The 15,820-nt window shown below is 41.2% G+C and overlaps 1 protein-coding gene across 4 annotated transcripts; it reads right to left on the minus strand.

Annotated features, from left to right (window-relative positions):
- Positions 1 to 4,637: 4,637 nt before the first annotated feature.
- LOC111978329 (E3 SUMO-protein ligase ZNF451) lies at positions 4,638 to 14,845 on the minus strand. Of its 4 annotated transcripts, XM_070448592.1 has the most exons (14): positions 14,773 to 14,845; positions 14,188 to 14,247; positions 13,809 to 13,892; positions 13,559 to 13,672; positions 13,316 to 13,424; positions 13,020 to 13,155; positions 12,799 to 12,925; positions 10,057 to 10,213; positions 9,505 to 9,652; positions 5,785 to 7,343; positions 5,605 to 5,682; positions 5,377 to 5,454; positions 5,162 to 5,189; positions 4,824 to 4,935 (listed from the first exon to the last, which is right to left on the minus strand). In XM_070448592.1, exons 2-13 carry the CDS (start codon positions 14,236 to 14,238, stop codon positions 5,176 to 5,178), a joined length of 2,655 nt encoding a protein of 884 aa, XP_070304693.1. In that variant the 5' UTR covers positions 14,239 to 14,247; positions 14,773 to 14,845; the 3' UTR covers positions 4,824 to 4,935; positions 5,162 to 5,175. The 4 variants fall into 4 exon arrangements, with proteins under 4 accessions (XP_070304692.1, XP_023864102.1, XP_070304691.1 ...); XM_070448591.1 differs by lacking the exon at positions 5,162 to 5,189 and having other exon boundaries at positions 4,638 to 4,935; positions 5,605 to 5,679; XM_024008334.2 differs by lacking the exon at positions 5,162 to 5,189 and having other exon boundaries at positions 4,638 to 4,935.
- Positions 14,846 to 15,820: the final 975 nt, after the last annotated feature.

Genomic DNA, 15,820 nt, shown 5'->3' on the forward strand with positions numbered 1-15,820 from the left:
AAATGGACAATGACCCCAGGCCATTTTGCCACAACTTTGGAAGTATGCTAAAGGACAACAAAGTCAAGCTATTGCAGTGGCCATCACAAAGCCCTCACCTCAATCCTATAGAAAATTTGTGGGCAGAACTGAAAAAGCGTGTTCGAGCAAGGAGGCCTACAAACCTGACTCAGTTACACCAGCTCTGTCAGGAGGAATGGGCCAAACTTCACCCAACTTCTTGTGGGAAGCTTGTGCAAGGCTACCCAAAACGTTTGACCGAAGTTAAACAATTTAAAGGCATTGCTACCAAATACTAATTGAGTGACCCACTTCTGACCCACTGGGAATGTGATGAAAGAAAAGCTGAAATAAATCATTCTCTCTACTATTATTCTGACATTTCACATTCTTAAAATAAAGTGGTGATCCTAACTGACCTAAGACAGGGAATTTTTGCTTGGATTAAATTTCAGGAATTGTGAAGAACTGAGTTTAAATGTATTTTCCATGGCATTAATCGTAAGAGTATGGGTGTTAACTGTATCTGGTTATCTGTTTCCAATCTGGCCCTCATACCATCATGGCCACCCAATCACACCCAGCTTCCAATTGGCTCATTCATCCCCCCTCCTCACCCCTGTAACTATTCCCCAGGTCATTGTTGTAAATGAGAATGTTTTTTCAGTCAACTTACCTGGTAAAATAAGGGTTAAATAAAAAAAGACGGCTGCCTGTCAGGCATTGTTCAGGGCTTAAATGCCCGCATTTTGAACAACGCAGTTGCAGGGCTCCTTGATGATCTGGTTATTGTGCATCTGAACAAATGTATGGATGATATGTTGTACTTTTGAGTACCTCATGATCTCGATAAAAAAAATATTGTTAGGTCGTGATCACAAGAAAATTATCTTGTGATCTCGACAAAACTTATGTTATGTAGTGTTCATGAGATAAATAAGTTGTGATCTCGACATAAGGAACAATTTTCTTATTCATATGTCCTCTCTGGACTTCGATACAAAATAGAGGAGGGTTGTCTTACTTTTGTTTTGCTTTAGGGAGGGTTGGAGATGGAGGTCTTCACAGGTCCAACAGATCCATTATTTTGAGAGGGTCCGGGTACTATAGTCAGACTTTTGTCTCGGATCTGGGTGGATCTGATATAATTGCCATAGTCTCGGGTATGTGCAATTAAAATTAATTTACTGACTGGACACGATTGGACCCGTCGTTTGTTTTATCATTGTTATTAATATTATTATATATCATTATTATAGACCTATTTAAAAATCTAAACCAGTTCTATATGCAAAAATATTTTTCTTTCATTTTATTGAGATATTTTCAGTGGCGAAATTAAGTTCGTACCGTCTTTTTAATGTTGTGCTCCGTACTTAGTCTAGTTTAAGATATGTCTATAGGGGCCTCCCGAGTGGCGCAGCGGTCTAGGGTTCGATCCCAGGCTGTTTCGTAGCCGACCATGACTGGGAGACCAATGAAGCGGCGCACATTTGTCCCAGCGTTGTCGGGTTTAGGGGAGGGTTTGGCCGGCCGGGATGTCCATGTCCCATCACGCTCTAGCGACTCCATGTGGCGGGCAGTGCGGCTTCGCAGGGCCGTGTTTCTGAGGACGCATGGCTCTTGACCTTCAGCTCTGCCGAGTCAGCACGGGAGTTGCAGCGATGGAACAAGTCTGTATCTACCAATTAGAAATCACGAAAAAGGGGTTAAAAAAACAACTAAGATAGGTCTATATGCATCTTCCTTTATATTTACTTTTAAGGCCTACAGTGCCTTCGGAAAGTATTCAGACCACTTCACTTTTTCCACATTGTTACGTTACAGCATTATACTAAAATTGATTAAATTGTTTTTTTGCCCCATCAATCTACACATCAATGACAAAGCAAAAACAGATGTTGAAATTTTTGCTAATACAAAAAAAAAAACATTTACATAAGTATTCAGACCCTTTACTCAGTACTTTGTTGAAGTCTTCTTGGGTATGACGCTACAAGCTTGGCACACCTGCATTTAGGGAGTTTCTCCCCTTCTTTTCTGCAGATCCTCTCAAGCTCTGTCAGGTTGGATGGGGAACGTTGCTGCACAGCTATTTTCAGGTCTCTCCAGAGATGTTCGATCGGGTTCAAGTATGGGGAATCTGGCTGGGCCACTCAAGGACATTCAGAGACTTGTCCCGAAGCCATTCCTGCGTTCTTGGCTGTGTGCTTAAGGTCATTGTCCTGTTGGAAGGTGAACCTTTGCCCCAGTCTGAGGTCCTGAGCGCTCTGGATCAGGTTTTCATCAAGGATCTCTCTGTACTCAGTAGTGTAATGTACTTAAGTAAAAATACTTTAAAGTACTACTTAAGTAGTTTTATGGCATATCTGCACTTTACTACTTATATTGTTGGTTACTTTTACTTCACTACATTCCTAAAGAAAATAAAGTACTTTTTACTCCATACATTTTACCTGACACCCAAAAGTACTCATTACCTCTGATCTGGCGGACTCACTAAACACAAATGCTTAGTTTGTAAATTATGTCTGAGTGTTGGAGTGTGCCCCTGGCTCACCGTCAATAAAAATAAACAAGAAAATTGTGCTGTCTGGTTTGCTTAATATGAGGAATTTTAAATTATTTATACTTTCACAATTGATTCTTCAGTACGTTTTAACAATTCCATTTATTTTTGATACTTAAGTATATTTAAAACCAAATACTTTTAGACTTTTATTCAAGTAGTATTTGTCTAGGTGACTTTCACGAGTAATTTTCTATTAAGGTATCTTTACTCAAGTATGATAATTGAGTACTTTTCCCACCACTGTCTGTACTTTGCTCCTTTCATCTTTCCCTCTATCCTGACTAGTCTCCCTGCTGCTGAAAAACCTCCCCACAGCATGATGCTGTCACCACCATACTTCACCCTAGGGATGGTACCAGGTTTTCTCCAGACGTGATGCTTGGCATTCAGGCCAAAGAGATGAATCTTGCTTTCATCAGACCAGAGAATCTTGTTTCTCATGGTCGGTGCCTTTTGGCAAACTCCAAGCGGGCTGTCGTGCCTTTTACTGAGGAGTTGCTTCCATCTGGCCACTCTACCATAAATGCCTGATTGGCGGAGTGCTGCAGAGATGGTCGTCTTTCTGTAAGTTTCCCCCATCTCCACAGAGGAACTCTAGAGCTCTGTCAGAGTGACCATTGGGTTCTTGGTCACCTCCCTGACCAAGGCCCTTCTCCCCCGATTGCTCAGTTTGGCCGGATGGCCAGCTCTAGGAAGTCTTAGTGGTTCCAAACTTCTTCCATTTAAGAATGATGGAGGACAGTGTTCTTGGGGACCTTTAATGCTGCAGAGATTTTTTGGTACCCTTCCCCAGATCTGTGCCTTGACACAATCCTGTCTTGGAGCTTATACAGACAATTATTTTGACCTCATAGCTTGGTTTTTGCTCTGACATGCATCGTCAACTGTGGGACCTTATATAGACAGGTGTGTGCCTTTCCAAATCATGTCCAATCAATTGAATTGACCACAGGTGGACTCCAATCAAGTTGTTGAAACGTCTCAAAGATGATCAATGGAAACAGAATGCACCTGAGCTTTATAACATAATCCTGCATAGAATGGCTAATTTGCTCATATTTGCAAAGGTTTACATGTGATTTGGCTGTAGGAGTGGGAGGAAGGAATATATACTGAACAAAAATATAAACAACATGTAAAGTGTTGGTCCCATGTTACATGAGCGGCAATAAAGGATTCCAGAAATGTTCCATACGCACAAAAAAGCTTATTTCTCTAAAAGGTTGTGCACAAATTTGTTTACATTCCTGTTAAGGAGCATATCGCCTTTTACAAGAATAATCGCATTGTTTTCAAGTGAATACACAATTCTACTCAGCACAATAGCCCTGTGATTTAAATGTATCATTCCATTTGGGTCAGTTGTGGGTCTACTTTCCAGTTTATAAATTCTAGAAAGCCACAGTAGCAGGCATGCTTTATGTGTGGCATAAATACAACCAGTCACAATGTTTGGCTCTGATTAGGCTATTTCGTCTCCAGTAGGCTAGCTACGCACGTTTGTCCAAAATATAATTTCAGCATCCGAACTGTGCAGAGGCTATTTGATGGAGAGACATCTGTTACAAAATACAGAAAAGTGTAATGACATTCAGAGATTGTCAAGCCAAGCCTTCGATGCTGAGTAGACCTACAAGGTAAGGAGGATTGTAGGCCCATTTTCTGTTTGAGATTGACAGTCTATTTTATTGTGGTGTTGAAAATGCAAACCCTGATATTAAAGCGACAAAGTCAGTTTGCTTCCCTTTTTGGTAGTGTGGTCCATTGGCACAGAAACCTGTCAGTGGAAAATGTGTTGCATATATTTGATATATTTATTAATATAGCATCAAAATGTTGAACATCTGATTTCTACCTGATCATTGTCTGCAGATGGCTTTGATCTGTAATGTAATAAGCAGGGAGAGTTAGCTCGTCCGTGGTGGTCGGCGAACCCTCAACCTTCTGGCCTGTAGCCATGCGTGGCATCGACTGTGCCACAAAAGTATGCTACATTTTTTTGGAGGGAACCATCGCTAATTTATTTGACAATATCCAGTGATGATTGAAATTTTAACATCAAAGAGAAAGAAAATAATGATCATCTTTATTAAATTAAATAAAAAGCTCTGAACATGTGATAAAGATGCATACATGGTATGCCTCAATCTTTATAGTTCACAAATAATGTTGTTACTACAGTTATTACTGTGTAATCACATCAGTACAACCCTGTCTTGAAGTGTTGTTGAAAGTAGCTGATATGTGTTACACATAAAACTAAATACATAAATTGCCATAAACCAAATTAATGACAGGTTCTCAGAAAATAACATCCACTGATCAGTATTCCAGAAGGCTTCTTTTGAGTGCTTCCTCCATCTCTGTGAAGATACGTTGGGGAGGAAGGGGAAACAGAACAAATATCAAATAATGTCAACTTCAATAAGACATGCTGCAGCACATAACTTGTGTCAGTGTCTAATGTTGTGACAATCTCAAAACCATCCAAAAAGTGTTCACAGTTCTCTACAGAAACTACAAACCACCAACTATCTGAATGTCCCAGTGTGCATTTAATGTTACTATGATTTGATTAGACATACTCACACTGAGGTTATTCTTCAAGCATGTAATGCTGGTAAAAAAGAGAAGTATCATCTTGTTTTTATTTTGCTACACCTACATGGCCTGGGCAACAGCTTCAAAGCTGACAGACAGAACCTTTCTGGCCATTCAAACAAGGCATCGTGCAAACGGTCAAAGCAAATGTAACTAATGAAAAGGTCCTCAAATAAACCAAGATAAGTAAAGGTGTTACACACCAATATCAAAGTCAGTTGGCTCTCTTGCTTCTTCCACACTTAAAGCCAAGGCACGCTTCATCTCCTCATCAGATTCATCTGAAACAAGAAAAATTGACAAAAAACAAGAGATTCTCTGTTTAAAAAACACACAATTTCCAAGAAACCTTCTATAGCTATATAATGGCTACGGCAGATGTCATTCACCAAATCACTGAACAGATGGGAAGACAAAAAAATAATCATCACCTCCATGAGCTTCAGTGTCATCTCTGACCTCATCCAAGTTCATAGCAATGGCATGTTTCACATCTTCAAACTCCTCCTCTATAAAATAAAAATACAGTAATAAATCAAATCAGTTTTCTAAGAGCAGGAAGGTCAGTGCAGTGGAAATGAATCATGGAAGATAGTCCAAAGCAGACTTGCCATTCACTTCTGGTTTGATCTCCACAGCAACCAGTGTCTTGACAGCAGAGGAAGCTGCTACCTTCCCCGTATGACTCTCACCTCCATCCCTGGAGCTCAAGCAAGGCTCCAGAGGGCAGTGCTGGGAGTGGTAGTGGTTATGGAAACTCGGAACGTCCTTATGACTCTCCTGACAGGATCCACACACCACGTCAAAGGTATTCTCTAGCCCCAAGGCTTTGTGTTGAGAGTGGACATGAGTCTTTATCTGGGCAAAGGAGGACACCTGGACGTCGCATGGTGCACACACGTAGCTGCATTTGTCTTCACTGGATAGCCGCTTCATGCATCGTGTGAAGGTAGCCTTCCTTTCATCTTTGTCCTTTTCTGATGACATGCATGGACACAGACATTCATGCCTTTCACTGGCTGTTGCCAATGGACTGGAGTTGTAGTTTTCGGCCTCAGTGGGTCTATCAACCTCAGGCTCACCCATGCGGTAGTAGTCCTTACTGTGAAGGCCCCTATAGTGCTCTTGGAACTCCCCCTCAGTGTCATACTCCATGCTGTCACAGAGCCCACAGAAGTACCGCGTCACTATTTGGTTGCTGTGCTCGTTCATACAGTGCCTGCGTACTGTGGCCTCCTTGAAGTACTTCTGTGGGCAGTGGCCACAGGCAAACCTCTGGAAACTGTGGTTGCTCACATCTCTGCAGTGCTTGTGCACAGCTTGCTCCGAGTTAAAGATGTCCTCACACATCCTGCAAATCCACCTCTCGTCCTGTTTGGGAGGAGATGTGGGAGTTGTAGTTCTAGTCCTGACATCAGTGAGGGCGCTTGGTCTGGGTCTGCCACTGGTGGAGGGTTTGGCATAGGGAATGGGAGCAGGCTCCTCGTCTGATACCGCTCTCTCCCTGAAGTAAGTGTGTCCACTGTGGGCCTCTGACACATGCAACAGGATGTCCTCGTGGCGCGGCATGTCAACCTTGCACAGCCGGCAGTGGAAGAGGAAGTTTGAGAGGTGGGCACCGCCGTGAAAACGGCTCATGTGCAGGCGAGTGATGGACGACTCTCCCATATGCTTTCCACACACGCCACATTGATGGAAGATCTGATTGGCAGCAAAAAGGTGCTTGCTGGCCATGGCCTCCTCTGAAAAGCGCTGACCACACTCACAAAACCACGCAACTATCAAGCAACTCCTTGAGGGCCCAGCGCTGCCATTCAAAGCTCCCCCGCGTCTCTGGCGCTTGGCTGGGGATCCAACAGAATCACCTCTCTCCTTGTCCCTCTTCTGAGAGGGGGTTACAGGACCTTTTGACTGTTTGGGCCGCGACGTCGCTGCAGCCCTCTTGGCGTGTTGGATTTCATAGAAATTGCTGTAGTGCAGAATTGCCTTTTCCATGGTGCAGTTGACCTCAGTATTGTGCTGACTCAATTCTTTATGCCTCTCAACATCACCTTGGTGGAGGAACAGTTTGCAACACACAGCGCACTGGCCCAGCACTTGTAGTTGTTTCATGACCTGCACCACTGTTTTCTCTGCCTCAGCCCTGGCAGCGCCCTGTCTGCACTGCACACTGAGGCAGAAGGGAACAAAAAACAAGCAGAGATAACATGAACGAAAATTAGATCATCTATCCATTAGGGCCGGAACGATACCAATATTGCGATACTTGTTAGTATCGTGGCAAGGCAACAAAACTTATTTAGGAAAACAGCCCGAATGTTGGAAACAAACATCATTATGTTGTGATCCAGCGTCACATTTATTTATTTTCCAAGCTACAGCACACAATATATTACATATTTCCATTTTTGCCATGCGAAGAATATTGCAATACTGGTATCGTCAAAACCCTATTATCCATATGATGGAAGTGAGGGTTATAATCAAGGCCGTGGCTGCGGTGCCAAAGGATCTTGCAGTCATTGATTCAGCTTTGATCGAACTTTACTAAGCGAGCACCATTCATCACTGAAATTCACCAGAGTAGCCTTTTCTCTGGGCAGCCGAACAAGTAGAGCTGAGACTGTGTGAAGTAGGGAATCCCGCACATGCGCAGAAGCTTTGGATCTTTAGCTATTGGAAAGAGGGTGCCACTCTCTATAATCAATGATTTGTTAACTTTTTTGGGATAGGGGGCAGCATTTTCACTTTTGGATGAATAGCATGCCCAGAGTGAACTGCCTCCTACTCTGTCCCAGATGCTAGTATATGCATATTAGTATTACTATTGGATAGAAAACACTCTGAAGTTTCTAAAACTGTTTGAATGATGTCTGTGAGTGTAACAGAACTCATATGGCAGGCGAAAACCTGAGAAAAATCCAAACAGGAAGTGGGATATCTGAGGTTGGTCGATTTTCAACTCAGTCCCTATTGAATGCACAGTAGGATATGGATCTGTTTGCACTTCCTACGGCTTCCACTAGATGTCAACAGTCTGTAGAACCTTCAATGAGGCTTCTACTGTGATGTGGAGCCGGATGGGAGCTGTTTGAGTCAGTGGTCTGGCAAAGTGCCAGGTCCTGGTCACGCGCGTTTCACATAATAGCGACCTGCGTTCCATTGCTTCTCTACACACAAAGGAATTCTCCGGTTGGAACGTTATTGAATATTTATGATAACAACATCCTAAAGATTGATTCTATACTAGTTTGACAAGTTTCTTCGACCTGTAATATTACTTTTTGAAGTTTTCGTCCGACGTTCGGCTGGACCTGCACGAGCGTTTGGATATGTGTACTAAACGTGCTAACAAAAGTAGCTACTTGGACATAAATAAATGGACATTATCGAACAAAACAACAATTTATTGTGGAACTAGGATTCCTGGGAGTGCATTCTGATGAAGATCATCAAAGGTAAGGGAATATTTATAGTGTAATTTCTGATTTCTGTTGACTCCAAAATGGCGGAGATTTTTTTTTTCTTCTGAGCGCCGTCTCAGATTATTGCATGGTTTGCTTTTTCCGTAAAGTTTTTTTGAAATCTGACACAGCGGTTGCATTAAGAACAAGTGTATCTTTAATTCTATGTAAAACATGTATCTTTCATCAAAGTTTATGATGAGTATTTATGTTATTTGACGTGGCTCTCTGCAATTTCTCAGAATATTTTGGAGGCATTTCTGAACATGGCGCCAATGTAAACTGAGGTTTTTGAATATAAATATTAACTTTATTGAACAAAACATATATGTATTGTGTACCATGAAGTCCTATGAGTGTCATCCGATGAAGATCATCAAAGGTTAGTGATGAATTTTATCTCTATTTCTGCTTTTTGTGACTCCTATCTTTGGCTGGAAAAATGTCTGTCTTTTTTTGACTTGGTGGTGATCAAACATAATCATATGTTGTGCTTTCGCTGTAAAGCATTTTTGAAATCGGACACGATGGGTAGATTAACAAGATGTTTATCTTTCATTTGCTGTATTGGACTTGTTAATGTGTGAAAGTTACATATTTAAAAAATATATTTTGTATTTCCCGCGCTGCCTTTTCAGCGGAATGTTGTCGAGGGGTTCCGCTAGCGGAACGCATGTCCTAGACAGGTTTTAAATATGTATGTCCATGGTTATTTTTGTTTGTCTGTGTATAAGACAATAAATCAGTGTGTAACAATATGTACCTACACTGTAATTACACTTTACCTGCCTATTTAACAACCATGTAATTGAATGTACCATACTGACTTTAAAACTATACTAATAACACATACCGGTATAAACTTACTTGAAGTGGGCCTGTGCTTCCATGTGTGAGTTAAGCCCCTTCTGGCACGTCGTACATCTCACGCTGAATGAAACTTCCTTACACAAAGCAATGAGACGATTCTTTGCATATCGTGGGAAGGGAACTGGCAATGCTGTCCCTTTAGTTTCTTTTATCCAGAAAGAGAACAAAATATCTGGTTACACGTTTCAATGGAGGATACAAAGAAATAACTATTTCTTGAGCTGCATTGTTGGTTAAGTAAGCATTTCACCGTAAGGTCTACACCTGTTGTAATCGGTGCATGTGACAAATAAAATTGTCTTTTATTTATTTAGTAGCAGTGTAATGGCTGTTATCCTGACCAAGCACTATTCATTCACACAAAATATTTGCTCTATAGAAATGCCACAAACTGCATAAAAAAATAAAAAAGTCTATATGCCCCAAATATTTGCTCTCCCTGCCTAAATACAATTACCCGGGGCGATATATATATATATATATATATATATATATATATATATATATGACTAAAGATGATTTACAGTGGAACAGGCAGTTGAGGCTTACCACTCATGATGATGGACTGAGAGAAGTGGTTTTTGGCCGACATATGCTGGAGGCACTCGTCCCTGATGTAAAAGAGGAGATAGCAGGCAGGGCAGGCGAAGCACACGATCGGCTGGCAGGTCTGAGTGTGGTCATGGTCTTCATCAGGGGAGGACAGCTTAAGAAAATAAGAATAGAGAATTGTTACACACAGTACAAGTTTAAGACTTTGTCTGGATTGAAATCTGTATCCAATATCTGTGGTTGAAAATAAATTAATACTTAAATATCCTTATTTTAGTTTAAGAGACAAAATAGTATGGCAATCACTGAAGAACAAACTAGTTTGAGACTATCCCATCAACAGTACCTGAAACTGTAATATCCTGTTTCTCAGAGTCGTGGCTGAACGAGGTCATGGATATACATCTCGCTGGTGTTTCTATGCATCGTCAAGATCGGAAGGCAGACTCGGGTAAGACAAAGGGAGGAGGGGTGTGTCTCTGGTGCGCAATCTCTAATGTTAAGGAAGTCTGGAGTTTTTACTCGCCTGAGTTAGAATACCTCATGATAAACTGCAGACCATACTACTTACCAAGAGAGTTAATCAATATTTTTCATAGCTGTCTTTTTACCACCATAAACCTATGCTGGCACTAAGACCTCTCAATGACGAAGCGGACGGGAAGCTACCACATATGTTCCGTGATTCATCCGATAACATTGAGGAGTTCACCACATCAGTCACCGGCTTCGTTAATAAGTGCATCGATGACGACGTCCTCACAGTGACATACATACACTGAATAAAAATATAAAAACGCAACATGTAAAGTGTTGGTCCCATGTTTCATGAGCTGAAATAAAAAATTCCAGAAATGTTCCATACACAAAAACATCTCTCAAATTGTGCACAAATTTGTTTACAACCCCGTTAGTGAGCATTTCTCCTTTGCCAAGATAATCCATCCACCTGTCTGGTGTGGCATATCAAGAAGCTGATTAAAAAGTATGATCAATACAGGGGCACCTAGTGCAGGGGACAATAAAAAGCCACTTTAAAATGTGCAATTGTGTCACACAACACCACAAGTTTGTATCAAGTTGAGGGAGCGTGACATTGGCATGCTGACTGAAGGAATGTCCACCAGAGCTGTTGCCAGATAATTTAATGTTCATTTCTCTACCATAAGCTGCCTCCAACGTCATTTTAGAGAATTTGGCAGTACGTCCAACGAGCCTCACCACCGCAGACCATGTGTTACCACGCCAGCCCAGAACCTCAACATCCGGCTTCTTCATCTGCGGGATTGTCTGAGACCAGCCACCCGGACAGCTGATGAAACTGAGGAGTATTTCTGTCTGTAATAAAGCCCTTTTGTGGGGGAAAACTCATTCTGACTGGCTTGGCCTGGCCTGGCTGCCAAGTGGGTTGGCCTATGCCCTCCAAGGCCCACCCATGGCTGCACCCCTGCCCAGTCATGTGAAATCCATAGAATAGAGCCTAATTAAATGATTTCAAATGACTAATTTCCTTATATGAACTGTAACACAGTTAAATCTTTGAAATTGTTGCTTTTATATTTTTGTCACAATGTATGAAATCAACATTTGAACCATAGTTATTGGACAATTGCTCTTTTGGATGGCAATTTATGAAAATTCAGTCTGGGAAAAATTACTGTTTTTCAGTTCCTTGCTGTAAAACAGTATATCGGCAGATATATCAGTAAGTTATCCACCCCAAAAATCTGATTTGGACCCCTCCCCCCAGAGAAAGTCGCACAAAATGTACAATGGACTGTTCTCTCTAATACCGCATGGCAAGCGAGACCAGTGCAGTCTGGAACCAACAAAACCCTGAACAGCTTCTACCCCCAATCATAAGACTGCTAAACAAGGCTGCTAAATAGCTAATCAAATGGCTACCCGGACTACCGGCATTGACCCTTTTTTGCACCAACTCACTTGTACTGACTATATGCACACACACTGTACTCTACCCACACACATACATACATACACCGACAACCCAACACACACACGAGCACTACATACATACACACACAAAATCCACACTGTCGCCACACACTCACTACATACGCTGCTGCTACAGCAAAGTCTATTATTTATCCTGTTGCCTAGTCAGTTTACCCCTACCAATATGTACATAGCTACCTCAAATCGACTTGCTACTGGTACTCCCTGTATATAGCCATGTTTGTTATTTGTACTTGTTATTCACTGTATATTTATTCCTCTTGTCACTATTTATATTTGATATTTTTCTCTGCATTGCTAGAAAAGGACCCGTAAGAATTTTCACTGTTAGTCTACACCTGTTAACAAAGCATGTGACAAATAAAATAACATTCCATTTTTTATTTGGGTCACAGCTAAATGCTGCTCTCTACTGCTTTGGTAGTGATAGATGTCAACACTATTTTCTTAGTGATCATTTTGAGGTCCTCCATCCAATAACAAAATATGTTTCAGGAATGTGAAGTATTGTTACACTGTTTATGTTTTCAACCTCCTACCGAGAACCAAACAGGAAGGCACTACTGTGTGAAGGTGGTCGATCGGACTACCAAAACGGCATTCAAAAATTCAATTTTTCCCTAATGGTATTTGATTCCTTTACTTTAGGGCTATTTGTAGGTATGATTACTGCATAGAGCACATTTGAATGACAGCAGTGACTGAACACAATTCAAAGTGCAGCCATTTCTAACAGTAGTTGATTTTACAGGCATAACCAACCTTTGACTGCTGATGCACCTTCCAAGCTTCTTTGGTTTCAAAATTAAGACCACAAGCAACRCAAGCAAACAGCTCGGTTGGGCTTCCTTTCAGGTAGATGGTTGGGTCACAAGGAGAGTGGTCAAACCTGCAGACAGAAAAAAAAGGTTCTCAGGGCTAAATTAAAAGTAGGTTGTTTATTATGTATAATGGTTATAGAAATATAAATCTCATAATTTAACCTTTTCAAGTGACCTTCTAGGAGAGGTACGTTGTCATAAACCCGACCACAGTTGATCACTGGACAGGTATGTGTGGATGAGCTACCGGTGGGAAAGGGGACCTGTCTGCGTCTCCAGCTAGCTCCAGTATTGACACCTAAGAACAGACAATGGTAAGACTGAGATCCTGCTTTTCTACAAAATTAAATTAAATTTCATGTGTGCCTGTAGCGCTGATCTAGGATCCGTTTTGAACACGGGCCCAGATCTGAAGTAAAAAAATAAAAAGCCTTCCGAGGCTAACTAGACTACATTACCTGGCATCTTTAACCACATATCCACACAGCGCTTGGCGTCATATGCGTTACCATTGGGACTAAATGCCAGCTCCTGCCGTCCATGAGCCTTTTGTGAGATTTGCTTCTCCTGAAATAAGGCAAGCATTGACATGACCAATATGAAGAACTGTGAAGAGACAATAGCACCCACAAAAGACAAATACACAACAAGCTGCAATGGCTAATATGATGATCATACCAGTTTGAACTTTGTGTCCTTACCTTGAAGGCTTCACACTTCTCTGCTCTTTCCTTTTTCGCCACAGCCACTTGGCGAGCTAATCTGTCCAAAGTGGAGGTGACCTGAGCTTTCTGTCGCTCAATCTCATCTTCAATCTTAACAATCATACAAAAAAGTACACAAAACATATTACATACATAACATGTAACTTTTTGGAACTGGTCTTCCAACCACCTTTCCATGTCATTACAGTTTGTATTAAATGTATTATCTTTCACTTGACACACTCACTGTCTCAGCTGTGGGTAAACTTCCATCGTCTTCCCCATCACTCAGTAAATCAATACATTCCAGTACAGGTCTGAGTGGAGCCTCCTAAAACGAGATAGTTAAATGGATGAGACACTGTCTGATACTGTGTCATTCAAACACTTGACTCTTCTGGACACTGTCTTAAAAGGTGTTTTTTCTTGACAGTTGTATAAAAATATACTGACTCACACTAACCAATTGACCACTCACACTGGTCAATTTCATTTAAACTAATGCATTGGATGAAAATGTTTAATGTTAATTATTACCCCTAACTTTCCTGGAAAGGTGAATGGCAACATAGCTAGTAGATAGAGAAACCTTTGAACCCTGTTCCTACAAATGACAAATCACTTACTGACACAAACTCCACCTCATCTTCATCATCTGCTCCAATTGGGGAGGACATTGATTTTATCTGGAGAAAACAATTACATAAAAAACAGACAACTCAACCAAATCGCACAGATAATCAACAACGTTGTCAAAATTATTATCTATCAACGTCTTCAGTATTATGTCTGGCTGGACGGATGACAAATGGCTTACTTACATTGTTACAATGTTAACGTTCGCTATCTAGCTGCAATTTAACAATTGTTTGTTTTCATGCAAGCCTACTCCAATCTGCCATCGCGTGTGGGTTCAAGACTAGTTAGCTATAATCCCTTCTAGCACTAGTGTGAATGACTGCTCCAACACTTATGCTGACTAGCTAGTTAGTTTATGCTGACTAGCTAGTTAGCTAGCTAGTTGAAACATGGAAGAAAACACGTTAGACAGCTTGCTTACTGTACTTGCACAACAAGCTGGTAGCTATATCTCTAAATTAATGCAAATATTCGGTAAACAATGTAACTAGCCAACTAGTTTGATAGATAACTAGCTAGCTAATTATCGTTAAGGTAAATTAGGAAAATAATAAGCACGAGCAGACACTCACAAAATTGCGTTTTCGCGCAAACGGGATTGTTGATCTCCTGCGGGTGTTCCTGGGATATGGAGTTCTAATGAAAGGCTCACGGCGGGGCTGCAGCCGCATTGTGGGGAAAAGTGGAAAAATAATTCGTCCTCGTCATTAATTCATTAATTATGAAGGCAATTATTTTTATTGGAAAAAAATTACATATTTGATATTTTAGTAAAAATAAAAATATAAATTATGGAACATAATTTTCATTCCATGTCAAATACTCAATGTCAAAAACGTCCTCTGTGCTTTATCTTAGCCAGCTGGCCTACTAGCAATTTTCTATTTAGCAGAGTAATTTCATGACAAATGGGCCTATACTAGGCCTATGTGTTATTACAGCCTAGCCTTATAGCCTACATGGCCTTTTTCATCCTACAGTATTCTAATCATGTATCGGAGACTATACATTTAAGCAGGTTAATGATAGAGACTGATCATGATTCCCGGGCTGACACCTTTAAATATCTTCCACCTGCAACATCTTTGCTGTGCTGAGCTCAGAGATGCATGACGCTTACTCCCCCTGCTTGAGTTGTAAAAAAGCTCTTCGGCTGAGTCATGGATTGATGCTTTAAAATACGTTATTGAAATCAATAGAACTGTAGAATAGTCTGTAGCGTAGCCCATGTTTCTGGCTGCGATGAGAAATTCACTATATCCTGTGTCAATATATTCGTTCGCTTTCAGCATTTAGGGCAGTATACGTGGAGCCGGATATCTGTGTGGAGGTGGCGCTGCCCTACATCGCGTTTTATAATGATTGCTGCGGCGTTTTTGGTTTTATTAAGACCGTATAGTATTCAAGTTGTCTTGTTATTATTGCTGCTATTGGTGGGAACTATTGCAACAATTCTCTTTTTCTGTTGCTGGCATCGGAGGCTTCGTAACGGGAAACATCCTATTAAATCCGTGCTTTCAGGGCGCTCAAGGAGTCGCGGTGAGTAGAGGCGTCAGCATCTCCAAGCAGTGCGGCTAATCCACCAAACCAAATGCGTGGCATGTCTGTAATATGTTCAAG

Source organism: Salvelinus sp. IW2-2015, linkage group LG18, assembly GCF_002910315.2.
Source record: "Salvelinus sp. IW2-2015 linkage group LG18, ASM291031v2, whole genome shotgun sequence".
NCBI classification, from domain to species: Eukaryota; Metazoa; Chordata; class Actinopteri; order Salmoniformes; family Salmonidae; genus Salvelinus; species Salvelinus sp. IW2-2015.